Source organism: Notechis scutatus, chromosome 5 (genome assembly GCF_049901735.1).
Source record: "Notechis scutatus isolate UNSWTSFEM ecotype Mainland chromosome 5, rNotScu1.2, whole genome shotgun sequence".
Classification (NCBI taxonomy): domain Eukaryota; kingdom Metazoa; phylum Chordata; class Lepidosauria; order Squamata; family Elapidae; genus Notechis; species Notechis scutatus.
Window position 1 is genome coordinate 68,058,772 of NC_142013.1, and position 16,250 is coordinate 68,075,021.

The 16,250-nt window shown below is 40.4% G+C and overlaps 1 protein-coding gene across 1 annotated transcript in view; it reads right to left on the bottom strand.

Annotated features, from left to right (window-relative positions):
- Positions 1 to 6,133, bottom strand: part of PTCHD1 (patched domain containing 1) — an 83,057-nt gene extending 76,924 nt beyond the window's left edge. The window contains exon 1 of the mRNA XM_026674884.2: positions 4,692 to 6,133. Within this exon, the coding sequence (XP_026530669.2) occupies positions 4,692 to 5,120 (429 nt within the window). The 5' untranslated portion in view covers positions 5,121 to 6,133. The remainder of the gene's footprint in view (positions 1 to 4,691) is intronic.
- Positions 6,134 to 16,250: the final 10,117 nt, after the last annotated feature.

Genomic DNA, 16,250 nt, shown 5'->3' on the forward strand with positions numbered 1-16,250 from the left:
TTGAGTGCATGAAAAATGGGTCTTTTTTGCTAAAAGTGTTCAAATTCTGGTGGTTAATAATTCTGTATGTCTATATTTTTGAAAATGAAACACGTATATGTTGCCGAAAACACAGGAAGTAGAGTACAGTAAGTATTGCCAAGCTGTTTCTTTAAAATTTCTGGGCTTTACAAGTAGATTGGGATCCAGTTTTAGTAAATATGTGATAAATATGAATATGAACAAATCCTTGGATTAAAGATGAATTCTAGATATAAAAAGCTTACTCTGAGGAAGAAAAGATGAACTGTAATTGTTGTTTAAGGGAATAAATCATCTTAGATGAATATCTTGAAATGACAAAAAACAATTGATTTACTTTTACTGCCAGAGGTGCTTGTGGAATTGTCTGTTCATGTGCCAAAATAACTGACTTGATCCCTATCCACATTGATTTGAGTGGAATGCAGCTCTCGTCTCCTGGGCAGCAAAATATCTAGGATCATTCATGAATACCAGAACCAGCATCCTGTAGATCTCAGGATAGTATTCTGAGGATTATAGGTTGAGAATTTAGATTGAATATCTTGGTAGTAATACACAAGTGTGTAAATAAGCAAAGGAAAACAGAACACTGCTTTAAAAAGTGAATTTACTGTCATAGATTATAAAGAATCCACCCTGTATTTGATACTAAACTGCTCAGTCTTGCCTTAATAATTGGGCTCTTGTTCCAATTTTGGTTTTAACTTTTGACAAAATATCCAAAATCAGCATAATCAATTGAACAGATTGAATAAACCGCCCACAGACAATATGCTTACTTTCATCCTTTGATAAAGATTTCTAATCAGAGTGATCCTAACGGCAGGTGACTCTTGTTAATGCTAGAAGGCCTATTATGAGAATTGAAGTTCTACATATCTGAAGACCAGCTGGTAGAACAAGTCCTATCTAGGTTTCTTTAAAGGAAATGGGAGAAAATATTTATTTGCTTTTAGATGCATAGGAAAAAAACTATCTAAGTTCATTGCTCCTCTTCAAACCTCTTATATTTTAGTCAGATATAGCTGATCAAAAATGCAAATTGTTTTTCAGAAAAATAAAAAGAATTCCAAGCAGGGTACTATGAAGCAAATCTAAAGTAAACATTATAAAACTGATAGATACAGACAGGCAGGCAGATAGACAGACAGACAGACAGACGGACGGATATTACACAAGGTAATTACTTTCAAAGTACTGTTGTCAAATGATATCTCTTATTTGTTTGGGGCAATTACGCTCCCTTTGTTGTCCAGGCTAGATTATAGGAAAGAATATGGTAATTCTTCAGCTAGTTAATACCCTAAAATGAATTTAAAACAAGAAACAAACAAAATTGCCACCTCACTCTTAGTGATGATACAATAATTGCTTCTGACAACAACAGCAGCAAAAAGTTTTTTGGTCATACAATAGTAAATTCTAACAGTTTGATTCTATTGGAAAGCTACTGCTCAGAAATTCTGTTGAGATTCTATTTTTTAAATAAATATATTATTGTACTAAGCACACACTAATAAGTAAGAAGTAGATTTTATTTAACACAATGAGACCTCTGAGTAAGTATGCATAAGATAGTCCCCAATAGTTCACAATTGGGAAAGAAATTTATATGACTGGAATTGATTTTATGACCATTTTTACTGTGGTTATTAAGTGAATCATGCAAGCAGTCATTAAGTGATTCTGATTTCCCCAATCAACTTTGCTTGTCAGACAGTTGTAAATCACAATCATATGACTGCAAGATGCTGCAACCACTGTAAATGTGAATTGGTTGCCTAATGCCCAAATTATGATCACGTGACTGTGAGGGGGGGGGTTTAACTTAGAGGAAGGTCATAAGTCACTTTTTCTGAAACTTTGAAAAACTGTTAAACAGTCATAAGTCAAGGACCATTTGTAATAAGAAATATGGTTGTTCATTAAAAAAGCCAATTGTTTTACTGTTAGAACAACCCTCTGTCAGGAGAAATTTGCCCTAAAATTAGTGTCTTTTTTAGCATTTTGCCTAACAAAAAATGGAATCAGCTGCCAAGGAGTTACTCCCATACACCTGCAAGCGAAGGTATAAAATGTTTCTCAATATTATATTGCTGTATGAAGATTTAAAAAATTAATTACAGTAACTTAGGCCCAAAACCAAAATAAATGCAAAAGAATTTCTTCATTCCTGTATCTTCAAACAATTAGCAATATATACTTAGAAATATTTAAAATGAAGTCAAAAATTAGCAGCCAACGTTCCAGAACAGCTCGATAGTCCTACACATGATTTCATGGTCTTTTATTTAACACTGGAGAATAAGCAGCAGATGGAACATTACTATCTGAGATCCACCTTGATCTGGAAGACCTTTCAAAGGCTGATAAAGTTTAGATGCTGTTTCCATGCATTTTTGCTTCTCTGCCAAGTCTGATTCATTACTTCAAAAATAGTTCTTTCTTACGTCCCAAGATCAACATCCATCAACAGTAAACAGATCTGAATCAAAACTATTGGACCAATAGCACAATTTGTTAATCAGATAAAAAACACAATGGCTTTAGGCTTTTAAATTAAAATTAAAATTTAAAATACTGGGTGGGGGATGGAAGCAAGACATTAGTAACTTCAGATTTTGGTAAACTAAATCATTTTCATCTCTTACAATTGAGATATTTCAGATACATTCAAATATTTGGTTACACCATTGGTGCCAATGTCAGCTTTTTTGACATGAGAATTGATGAAAAAGGGGGAAATGGTTGCTGACTATTGGAATATGTACTAAATATAAATATACTAAATATAAATATATTAAATATAGTATTGAGAGCTATATTTAATCTTAATAATATTATAGTCAATAAATTTCTATTTGGACCATCTTTTCTAAAGGAATCTTTTTTACAAGTGTAACACAATCCTATGTGTGTAATTTGGAAGTAAATTCTATTTTGTTCCATGTGGGTTACTCTCCAATTAACAGCATTAGTTATTATAACTTTAGTTCATATCTTTTTTCGCTATGTTCTTTTACTGCACATTTCAGTATCATTTTGCTGCAAGCTATCAAGAACTGTATTTTTTTCCTGTCTCTACTTGCTTAAGTCCAACCTAGAGCATCTTTCAAAGACTTAGGCCCTACGTTTGACAGAACATGGCACTAATTTACCAAAGGAGCAATTAAACCAAGCTTTTGACAATTAAGACTAAAGAACAAAAGGTAACATTTAATGTACCTGATGGCTTCAACAATTTCAAGAGCTGATGGTATTGAAATAATAATGGTGCATAGTTGACCATTATCTTATAAGTTAACAATAACTATTTTAGATTATGTTGAAAATGATGCAATTTTCAATTAATCTCTTTTCTTTTCAATAATTACTGGTTTTATTACAATTTTATTTATTTGAAAAAAGATAGTTATTTATCACTATAATTGTGGTTGGGTTTCTAGAGATAGCACACCAGAAAAAAATCTTTACTGACATCTGCTTGCAATGTATTTCAGAGTAAATATAAGCAGCGATATTTCTGAGGGTTTTCTTAGTTGACATTTTTTTTCCATATGAAGACTGGTTATAATTACTACGAGTGTGTCTCTGGGTGAGAGAAAGTGTGTGTGTTGTCTCTGTACGTGTGTGAGAGAGAGGGGGGAGGGAGAGAGAGAGAAAAAAAAAGAAAAAGAGAGAGAGAGAGAGAGAGAATGATCTGTAAAGGCTGATATCATGGATTCAATTGCAATTTTTTTTAGTGGAACTGGAAGGATTCTCTATAAGTATGTATTTTCTCATTGCAAGAGATACTAAAGGTCCAATGATTGTGATTATTTTGTAGTATGTCATAAAAGCTTATAAAAATGTTGTTTAATGCTAAAAAGTAAATGTGGATGGTCAAAGCCCTCTCTGTACTTTTCATCAACTTATCTTGATTCCATCCATGCATTTTTCATATTTTTATCTCAAACCTGTACTGAGAAGTATGCCACCATTGTAAAATAAGACAATATTGACAAAAATATTGCAATAAACAGGACCTTTTATACAGCTCAGGAACAATTCAGTAAAAATTTCTGCATTACATTACCCAGTACACAAAGAAACTATATAAACAATGACTTCTTCTGATTTCAAATCTTGTGCATGTAAAAGTAGCATGTAGCAATTTTCAAAATTATGTGATTAGAATGCTATGAAACATTTTAGAAACAAAACAGCCCCATATTTAATTTTAAATTAATTTGTATAGCCATTGTAATCAAAGGATCCTCTTGACTAAGCTAAGAGTAACCTACAAGTGTTACCCATCAATGTTGAAGTTTCGGTTGAACTCCAAATTAGTAAATGTGGTTGTCACTAACTCAGCTTATACAGGAGGAACAAGAAAAAAGTGCCATTCTTTCATTCACAACCCTCCCCTCCCTTATCACCTTTGAAAAGGAGAGGGAATCTGCACAGGTATTCTCCTCTGCATCCCCTAGTTAACCCAACTGTTGCAGAACTATGAATTGCAGATCAGAGCAGAGAACAGCTACAGCTACTCAAACAGACAATGACTGAAATTCCATTGGCCAGTTACCTCTACACATTTTTAAGGATTCATGTAGGAAGGCGAAGAAGGATTTCAGCAACGGGGTGGAGAAGAAAGAGGTGACTCATCAGGAACTGCTGGTCCTTACCTTTAAGATCAGATCCGTGTGATGTTGGTCCAGCATGTTCGCCTTGATAAAGGATGTGATGATGACTCTGCCGTATCTCCCTGGGGTTTGCAGGTCGGAATACAGCCGGTGCTTGGACCGGTTCACCGGGAAGAGGCTATTGACCAGGTTCCTCTCGATCTTGGCCAGGCTGTGTTTGGGGGCCAGCAGGTGTTCCACGCTCTCCTCGATCTGGTACTTGCTGAAACTGGCCCCCAGCAAGATGGAGATGAGCACGGGCGCAGAGGCGAAGAAGACCGGGTGGCTGGCAACGAAGTGGCCGAGTCTGGCGAAAGACGTTCTCAGCCCCCTGTGCAAGACCTGCCGCAACATTCTAGTGCAGAAGCAGCTCAGGAGGGCGAGGTGCGCACGACGGAATCTGAAGCTCTCCCAGAGCCCAGGCAAAACCATCGGGGAGCCCAGGCAGACGGGAGCTTCCCCTGCGGGCTGAAATTGACCGAGCAGGAAACCCGCACCCCCCCCTCTTTCTGCGCGGTGGGTGCTAAAGCTCTTCGCCTCCCTCCAGGCTGCTGAAGGGAGTTTCCCGCCGCCTCATTGTCTGACTTTAAACAACAACAGATATTCCGAAAGGGAGGAGGGCGGGAGCAAAAAATAAAATAAAAATAAAAAAAAGAAAATCAAACATCGGGGTGGGGGGGTTTGCTGGTCAGTGAGGAAGCCAAGATCTCATTGGTGGCAACACCTATTTCTTTTCTTCACTTCTTATGGTGGCAGCTCTTTCTGCCAAACCAAGTGGGTGGGTGAGGATTGTTTACCCGGGAAAGATATGGGGGAATACAGAAGGTGGCGGGGGGGCGGGCGGCGGTTTGTCGGTAGACACACTTGCTGACTAACTCAGTAAAGCACAGAAGAGAAGCTCCCGAGAAAACCCTGAGGCTACGGCTGATTACAAACCTGCAGAACTGAATGGGTGGTTTTCCTCCCCCACCCGCGCCTCGAATCGAGGCCAGAAAAGAGACTCGCCCCTGCCTCAGCCACAAACCCCGAAAGTGGGAGAGGTGGGCCGTTTCAAAGCCCTCGCCGCCACTAAGACTGCGCCGGAGTTCAGGGGCAGTTTCTTTGCCGGCTTTTTCATGACAGTTATTGAGCTGTACGAGAGGCTGGTGGCTCAGAACGGGCGACTAAGCGGAGCAGCGCCTTCTCGCCCCATCTTCCCAGACTCATTTCCGGCACTGGGCTCTGGAGGGTCGCACCGGATTAATATTAAACAAGAGAAGACAATCCTACCCCCTCCCACAGTGGGGGCAATTTAGCTGGAAGCCCCGGTTGCTGACTGTCAATTACCAGTGGCCAATCCCTTAAAAGGAGCTTCCTTGATCCTCGTTCGGGGTTGCAGTTTCAAGGAACCTATCCCGCAACTGGGATGGCTGTAAATTGTTATTACTTAAAAAAAAACAAAAAAACACGACCGGATCCTCCTTCAGGTGAGGTCCAGGTCAGCGCCGCCGGCATGTCCCATCCAAGCGAAATAGCTGCTGCCCACCAGTGTCGGAAGATCACCCAGGGAAAGCGGGCAGCGACCATCCAACGGATTCCTGATGCATGGCAAAGTTTTCGAGTCTCACCTTTGAAGCAGTCCCCGAAGAAGCCCGTTTGGGAGAGGTGGGCTTATCCGCACACAAGTCAACGTGACTCCCATTGTTTCCCGACCGGAGCAGCGCAGAGATAGAGTTTGGTGTATTTCATTGGTTTCAAGCGATTGCTCTTCTTTGTCAACGCATGGTGAGGATTCGGCGGTTTAAATGCCGGGGATCAGAAACGTCTGGGCAATTCCACGAATTCCCCTCTCTGACTTCCCTCCCACTTGCTTCTCTCGCTTGCTCCATCTGTTTGTCTTCTGCTCCCCACCCCCTCTTCTTTTCGCACTGATTCTGTCTGCCTCGCTCTTTCGGTGCGACGCGGGCTCAGTGGTCTTGCTGGTGCGAAACTGCCCAATCTCTTGCCTCAATGGGCATGTGCGAATGCTTTGCACATGCCCATTAACAAGGTGACGCCGCACAGAAGCCGGTGCCCTTAACCTTTTGCCCGGAGCTTGCCTAAAATCCCCCCTTTTCCCTCCAAGGAGGGAGAATGGAAGTTAGTACTTGTGCAGATGAGCGCTTCTGTACCCGGTCCAAAAGCAATGCAGTAGAAATGGGGGCTTGACAATTACCAAACAAGTAATACTGTTACTATTACTACTATATTATAGAAAGTCAGTCTCTACCCCTCCTAGATGAATGAAATATTTTGGGAAATATTAAAAGAGGCAGAATATTGTATTTTCCCAAAGGGAAAAATGGAGAAACATGTTTTTATAGACAGAAAGCAACCCCCCACTTTCCTTAATAGCCCACAGCAGATGTCAGCACTTAAGAGATAAAGAGCTTATTGAAAGAGGAAGACAAGTATCTAGATAGCTCTATTCATAGGCAAAGCAAATATTGCAAGCAGAAACCCATTCAAGACAGGATATTGTGATGACCCAGGGTGGGATAGAAAACAAACAGTCACAGAAAACAGGTGAAGCTCCTTTTATTCCTTCACTTTGCTTCCAAGCTCCGAATATCTTTGACAGAAGACAAAAAACTCCCACACAAACAGTTACACGAAGAAGGAAAAAAGCAACAAAAACCAGGCAAGATAAGGGCTGGAGGATGTCCACAGATAACACCCTGGGAAGGATGCCAAACTCAGAGAGGAACTATAAACTAGAGATATTTCCACGCTTTATTTCCAGTGTTCGCCCATACGCAGGTCCATACTCTTATTCAGTTGTCACAGCTGCAGCCCATGAAGAGGATCAAGGCCCTCTCCTCCTGAATAGACCACGTCTCTCCCTTATCCTCTCCTCCCTGTGTTCCCTAGGATGAACGGGATGACTGCTCAGCTGGCCTCTGCCCTTCCCCTCCTCCACAACCTCTGGAGCCACACTTCCACTCCAGTGATGGGATTCAAATTTTTTTTACTACTGGTTCTGTGGGCGTGGCTTGGTGGCTGGGCAGGGGAAGGATACTGTAAAATCTCCAGTCAGAGGTGGTATTTGCCAATTCTCTGAACTACTCAAAATTTCTGCTACCGGCTCTCCAGAACTGGTCAGAACCTGCTGAATACCACCTCTGTTCCACTCCCTGTCGGCTGTTCCTCCTCTCCCTCAGTCTCCACCAGGGGCATGACAGATATTTTGAAACTCCCTTCAGCAAAGCCTGAACAAAGGCAGAATGGTAGGATTAGAAGCAGCCTCCTCACTCAAGATCCAAAACAGAAGGAAAGCCATTAAGCCACAGTAGGAATTCCCCAACACCCTTTCAGAACACAAGCCTCTTCATTGCATCATCATTGCAGTAGTCCAAACTCCACCTGAGAGCTCAGATAAACAATAAACCAGCGGTTGACCAGATTAGCTCAGACAAACACCCAGGATTTGAATTTCTTCTTTTTCCTATAGAGCCAGCTATGCCCTACATCAGGGGTCCCCAACGCACAGTCCGCGGACCGATACCGTCCGCGGAACAACTCTACCGGGCGCTGGTTGCTGGGCGCCGCCATCTTTTTTGGTAAAAAGTGCTTCGGTGAGCTTTTCGGGTAGAAAGCTCACCGGAAGCACTTTTCATCAAAAAGATGGCGGCGCTCTTCCGATGAGCTTTTCTGGGTGAAAGCCCTACATGACCCCATAGAAATCTGACAACAGCGAATAGAATACATGTTCTTGCACAGGAACAGGAAGCTCAAGTGCAATGCCCAAAGACGGTATAACCTCCTTCCTCACTCTCAACTCCATTTTGTCAGCTGTTAGAACCACAAACTCTGGTGGTTCTGCTTCATCAATAAATGGGCCCTCTTTCCAATCAGCCTCCAGCCTCTATTTTATTTCCAGTGTCTTCCTCCTGGCTTAAAACTGAACCAGATGGATACTTCTTCCCACAATTTGCCACCCCAAGATGGGACTCCAAGCTAATGTGATCAACGGACCTGGCCGGGTAAGCCTCCCTTGCTGGCAACAGACCCATTGTGGGTGGGTTCCCCCGGACCGTGGCTGTTTGGAACAAGGGTAGTAAAGGGAGTTTTGAGTGTTGAGCTCAAAGTCTGCTTGGAAAGAAGGTGAGTACCTCTAAATTTTAACATTAAAGCCCAGAAAAGTGAGGGAGATGTATGTATGCGTGAGTGAGATGACCCTTCTCCCAATCACAGCTGGATCCTGCTCCCTCTGTGTCTTTCCTAACCGCAGAAAGATCTGTTCTACCAATGGAGCCTGGAGAGCATGGGGGATTTACCAGAGCACAGGACCTTCTGTTAGGGAGAAAGAAGAGGCTGTGTGAAAATGTTATGGAAAAATGAATGAGAGAGCTGAATTTGGGCAGCCAGCTGGGAAGTCACTGAGCAAAGCCCTGTGTTAGGAGGTGCCTGTACTCATCTGCTTAGGAAAAGCAGCAGGTCCTCCCAGACCTCCGAGGGTCTGAAAACTGATGGCTATTTTAGGAGGTGCAGCAGGTCCTCCCACTTTCCCCCCTTGAAAACTGACAGGCTGTATTCCCTATAAAGGAGGTGACCATACTCTCTGAGGGAACCAGAGTCCTCCTGGATGCTTTTTCTTTTTGTCCAAAAACTGACAGGCTGGAGGATAAAAACAATAATGGAAATCATGGAGGAACTAAAACAGCGTGTAATAGCAACAGCAAAAAAATTGAAAGATACAAAGGATGAATAAAACAATGTCGTGAAAATGCCCAGTTCAGAAGAAACCAACATCTCTTCTACTGGTCACTTGATGAAAGTTGAGCCCAAACTAATGTTCACCCAGGTAAAGAAAAAACTTCAAACTTTTGGAAACAACTGTGGGAAAACCCAGTGGAACATGACAAAACTGGCTCCTGGATCAAATATATTCAAAAACAAGCAACAAGAAACAAAATGGAGAATATAACAACCGATATGGCTTCAAAACAAGAATGTCAAGAACTAGAGTGCACCTTGCCTGGATGAATTGCATGGATACTGGCTAAAACATTTGACCAGTCCCCATCACCTGATGGCCACCCAATTGTTGAAATGCTTTAAAATGCAACAGGTTAGCAGATGGTTGAACATACTTGATAATGAAAGATCCAGAAAAGAGTACAGAACCAAGCAACTACCACCCAATCACTTGTCTGCCAACAACTTTCAAACTTTTTACAAGAATACTGGCAAATTTAGTATTCAATCATTTGATGGAAAACAGTTTGTATCCGGTACAACAAAAAGAAAATTATAAAAAATCAAGAGGAACAAAAGATCAGCTGCTCATTGACAAAATGGTACTAAAAATGCAAAACAAAGAACAAATTTAAGTATGGTGTGGATAGATTACAAGAAGACATTTAACTCATTACCCTACAGCTGAATTAACACCTGTCTAGAAAACTTTGGAATCAGCAAAAATATTTGTACATTTTGAAAGCAAATATGAAAAAATGGAAAACAGTTCTAACAGCAAATAGGGAGAACATTGGTGAAGTCAACATCAGATGACAACATGGCAAGTTAAACCATGTATGGATGACTTAAAGCTGTATGTGAAAAGCCCCACTGAACTTGAATCAATAATCAACACAGTTCAACTGTTCAGTAGTGACATCAGAATGAACTTTGGACTTGAAAAATGTGCTATACTATCCGTGCAATGAGGAAAAATGGAAAAAATAGAAGGAATAGAACTGAGAAATGGAAGAATCATGAAAGCATTAGCAAAGGATTACAAATACCTAGGCATATTGGAAGGAGATAACATCTTGAATGGAAAAGTCAAAAAGTCAACGCAAAAGGAATACATCGGGAGGGTGCTCAAAATATTAAAATCAAAACTGAATGCTGGAAACATAATTAAAGCCATTAATACATGGGCAGTTTCAGTGATAGGCTACCTAGCTAGAATCATCAGTTGGACTGTGGCTGAACTGGAAAACTTGAAATGCGTAAACTTTTGAATATGTACCATGCTTTACATCCATGAAGTGACATCAACAGGTTGTACCTGCCAAGAAGAATAGGGGGCAGCGGGCTACTGCAAATCCATCAAACCGTAGAAGAAGAAAAATGAAGTTTGACTATGTGAACCAAAGTACAGAAAAATTGCTGCAGACTGTGAAAACTGAGAACATTATAAAAACAACAGAAACAAAGGCAGAATATAAGGGAAAACAGTTGGTTGACAGATTAAATGGATGGAAAAACAAAGCTTTGCATGGACAGCACTTAAAAAATATTGAAGGAAAATGTGATAACAACTTGACATGGGCATGGCTTCATATGGGACCCATAAAGAAAGAAACGGAAGGTTTAATACTTGCTGCTCAAAAACAAACACTACAAACTAATGCCATGAAAGCGAAGATACAAAAATCCACTGACAATCCAAACTGCTGACTTTGCAGTGACAAAGTTGAAACTGTTTCACATTTAATATGTGAATGGAGCAAAATCGCACAAACTGATTACAAAGCTAAATGTGACCGAGTTGCTAAATTAATCCATTGGTCATTATGTAAAAAATATAACTTACCTGTTTCCGAAAAGTCATGGGAACATAAAATGGAAAAAGTTGTTGAAAATGAGAAGGTGAAGATCTTGTTGGACTTTCAAATACAGATGGATCATCATTTGGAACACAACACGTCAGATATCACAGTTGTCGAAAACCGAAGCATATAATTTATTGATATCATTGTACCAGGAGATGCCAGAGTTGAAGAAAAAGAACTGGAAAAATTCACGAAATATGACCTACCCATCAAAACTATGCAATTATGGATGAAACATGTAACAGTGATACCCATTGTCATTGGGGCACTTGTACCATGTCCAAGAATTTTACAAAATACTTCAAGAAATTGCAGCTTCCTGCAATAACACCAGTGGAAGTGCAAAAAACTGTGCTACTCGGAACATTGTACATTTTAAGAAGATACTGGTTGATACCTAGGATCTTGGCAGTAACCCATATCAACCATTAGCGCCAGTCAATGATATTTGTGGTACATTTTTAAATGTTCAGTTGACTGAGTTTCATGTTTAATGAATAAAAGTATAATAATCCTCCAGTGAGGAACTACCTTGATGTGGGTCTTGTGTGCTCTGAGGAAGATGAGAGCTATGCCAGAGGTTCAACCATACTGGACAGGTCTCATCAGAGGAGTCAAACAAAGAGTGTCTCTCTCATTAAAAATATGGTGAGATGTAAATTTCAGAAAGCCATACCAGGAGTTGCCCAGGTTAACAAGGTCCATGCTGGATGTTGGAGTTCCTGGATATCTGGTAAAAAATGGGCTACAGGGTCCCAACTCAGGACTGGGCTGAGCAACCAGGACCCGGGAAGCGCCCCGAAGCCGCTCACGGGACTGGAAGCCCCCCCCCCCCCCCCCCCCCCCCCCCCCCCCCCCCCCCCCCCCCGAAAAGGTTGCCCCCCCCCGGCGATCCCTGGGCTACAGGACTCAGGACTGTTGGCTGAGCAACCAGGACCGGCAGCTACAGAATTACTGGAAGAAAAGGCGTTTACTTCTCTAAAATACACAGTGATTGAAAACAAAGAAATAATGATCTGTTATTGCAGGTCAAGTCCAACCAGAATAGGATATTTGAAACAAGTGCACCAGTTCTTGAAAGAACATACAGAATCAGAAATAACAGAACAGAGGCTAACAGATCAAGGTCAATTTATAATAGGAAATAAAGTATTCATAGAAGCAGAATTGGAAGAACTGCAAACGTTTACCTAAGGCAGGGGTCTGCAAAAAAGCCCTCTAACTTAACACTCAAAGAGCCATTTGGACCCATTTCCCACAGAAAAGAAAACACCGGGAGCCACAAAACCTGGATGGGTGTGGCCAACTCAATGTCACTCCCACCCAGTCACATGACCACTCCCCCCCCCCAGCCAGGCCTACCCAGGTTTTGTGACTCCCAGTGTTTTCTGTGGGAACTGGAATGGAGCTTAGTAGCTTAGAGCTGAACTGGGGGCTGAAATGTTAAAGAGAGAATCTGGGCGTGATTTATCTCTGTTTTGTGCTCAGCAGTAAAGTGAAAGAGAAACTGTCTTGCTTGCCTGCTGAGCAAAAAACAAACAAACTAAGTTCTTCTCTGAGCTGCTGCTGCTTGTGTTTTTGCTTATGTTATGTTGAAAGAATCTACTAATGGTATTGTAAACTTTACTTCAATATGTTAATATGTTTATAAAGAAGTAAATGATCCTGCTGAATCAGTCATCTATATGTTTTCTGGACTTGATTTTCTGCTGCAAACTCTAACAGGTTATGGGCTCAGACAGAACCAGAACACCTGTAAAGACTGCATTGGAATTTAAGCTGAGAGAGACTGTCTGTATTTAAAAGGAGAAAAGACAGAGAGAAAAGCTTTGCAGGGTGGCTGAGAAAATTGAGACCTCTCTGCCTCATTTGGGTCGGAAGAATTATATAATTTGGGCTGCAAAGATGGAATGTTTCCTGAAAGCTAAGGAACTGTGGGATATTGTGGAAAATCCACCCCAAGTGCCATTAACTGCTGCAGATCAGAGGCAACATGATAAAGCAACGGCTTATATCATCTTAAGTTTACAAGATGATCAATTTATCAATGTAGCTGATTTAAAGACTACAAATGAGGTCTGGCAGAAATTAAGGATTGTACACGTGAGTGTGTCAGCATGCAATATTGTGCAATTATCAAGAAGTTATACAGAGCCAGTTTGCAACCTGGAGAATCTGTTGAGCAGCATCAAGTGAACATGCAAACTTTTTGGAGTTAGAACAGAGTGGAAAGCAAATTCCTGAATCTCAGAAAGTGCTTTTGGTTTTGAACATTCTGGTTGATATCTTCTACTGCTTAGCTTTACTCTGGAGACAACCACTCTGTAGAATTTGCAATTGTGCTCCTTGGGCCCCCTCCTCAGAGATTTCCCCTCATGGCTTTTTCTAAAATGGCATTTCGGCTCTTCAGCTATCAGACGCGCTTTCAACACTTCCAAACCCAATTCCTGCTCTGGTTTGCATTCAAACACTGCAGAAACAATGTCCCATGTGTCAAGCTTTGTAGAAAGAAGGTATAAAAACAGTTATGTGAGCTGCAAACCGACAGAGGTTTAGAATTCATGTCACCCCAAACTGCTTTCCATTTGCCCCGTTCCTTTCTGCATTCTTTCCCCACCCCAAACTGCTTTCCATTTGCCCCGTTCCTTTGCAGCGCTCCTTTCAGCAGCACCCCCATTGCTCACCTTTCTCTCCCGTTGCCCTCCCCCCACTGCTCCCCTTTTGCCTTTTGCTGCCGTCTCCGAAGCCACCTAAACAAACTCCCTGCCACCGGTGCAGTTCCAGGACGTGCTGCCTCCGCTGCTTGCCTTCCCTGCAAGAGCCTCAATGTTAGCCCCTCTCTGTGATATCTTTCGAGTTTATTTTGCAAAATCCATAGGCAAAAATAGCAGGATAAATCATGCCTTATGCCCCTGGAGTTCTTTAATGAAATACAAGGTATCAAAAAAGTAACAATTACCTACAGTTGCTTTTCAGTCCTGCTATGGACATAAATGCACCAAAGAGGTTTTAGAAAAATAACCAACACAGTACTGCAGAAATCAAAGATAACTATTTTGGTCATTAAAAATTATCATTTTGATAATTTTGACTTGTTTTAAGGACATTACATCAAAGTTGGATCAGCCTGTAGTATTTTTTTCCACTTTAATTTTGACTGTAACTCCACATCCAGACCTCCATGGGTTGCTAAATTTGATTTCCATTGATAATTTTTGTGTGATTTTGTTGTCAGCACATTCAACTATGTAATGAACAAAGTATTTAATAAGAAGATTTCATTCATTCAGATCTAGAATGTCTTATTTTTGTTTTCCCTTTATTTTTTTGAGCAGTGTATGTATAAAAAATATTCTCTAATTTTATGGGAATTGTTTGAAATAAATATAAAAATTTAGGTAAGATGTTCATTTTGATCACCACAATTCTCCCTAATAATGATATTTGTAGTTTGCCCCATAATTCCAAATCTATCTTTCTTTGTTGTAGAAGTTTCATATAATTATTTTCCTTTATTGTTATACATTTTGCAGTTAACCACATTCCTGTTAGGGATAACATTGTTTACCCTAACTGATTTGGGTAAAAATAATAAACATGGTATCATGGTTTGTTAGTTAAAGTGTGTGTGTAACTTTAACAGCAAGAATGTAATTAAGGGTGTGGTTGTAAAAGCACTATATAAGAAGCGAGGCAGTTCCAACTCTCTCTCTCTGGCTTACTGATCCCTAATTACTGGATGGATTCATGACTGCGTTCTTGTAGGAGTGTTGAATTTTCTCAACGGAGAGAAGATAAGATTGGACAGATTTATTGTAAGTGAACTGACATTGGCTATTCAACACGGACTTTGCAAATAGAGTATCCCCGACAAGAATTGACTGAAATTGATATATGACTAATGGACCGTTTATATGACTATGCTATAATTCTTAAATGGAATAAACTATATTTTTGATAGCACAAGCGTATCTGTATTTTTACTGCGTGTTAACTAGAAAACTTATCTCACACATTTACTTGTCTTCCTATCTGACTTCGCTGCACGTTCTGTTTAGTTTGTTTTCCTTAACACCCGTTGGGGAATCCAGGCTTAACACTGGTTATGGGCCCAGAGAGAATGCAAAGTCAGTTTAACTAGGATAAAAACAGGTTTATGTAAAAAGTGAGATTTTGTGTTGTTACACGTTACAGTAAACAGACAGCTGTGTTTTATCAATTATAGTTTTATATCCATATAGTGAAATATGGCACAAGACAGTCTACAAAGTTTGTCCCTTATATCCAAGCTGGATGGAACAAACTATGTTTCATGGTCTATAAAATGTAGTCTACTTCTACGAAGAGAAGGTCTGTGGAACATAATTGAAAACCCACCAAACGTAGAAGAATGGGATCCTGAAGATGAGGAAGATAGTAAAAAGATAGAAGAATTTAAACAGAAAAATGAACAAGCTCTTTGCATCATAGGACTAACATTAACTGATCAGCAACTTGTTCATATACGCGGAGAGCAAACAGCTGTTGGGTGTTGGCAAAAACTGAGGAGGATTTATGTTCGAGATAACGTTGGTGCTCACATAAATCTAACACGGAAGCTTTTCCGCACGTATCTCCAAAGGAATGGTGATATGCTGAGTCATTTGAATACTATGAAAAGCATTTTCCAAGAACTTCATGAGAAGGAGTTAATTTTCTCTGAACTACACCAGGTCTACATAATTCTATCTTCATTAGACGAAAGTTTTGATGACTACGTAACTTCTCTTGAAATATTGCCTAAAGAAAGTCTAACTTTAACTGATATCACTGGCAGATTGATTGAAGAGGCCAGAAGAAGGCTTGATAGAGATCAGTTAAGGAGGGAGCAACCTCAAAAGGAAAATAATGAATCTCCTACTGCATTCACAATTAAAAAGTGTTTTAATTGTGGAGGGAGAGGACATTTTGCAAGATTTTGTAAGAAACCAAAGCGCCAGAA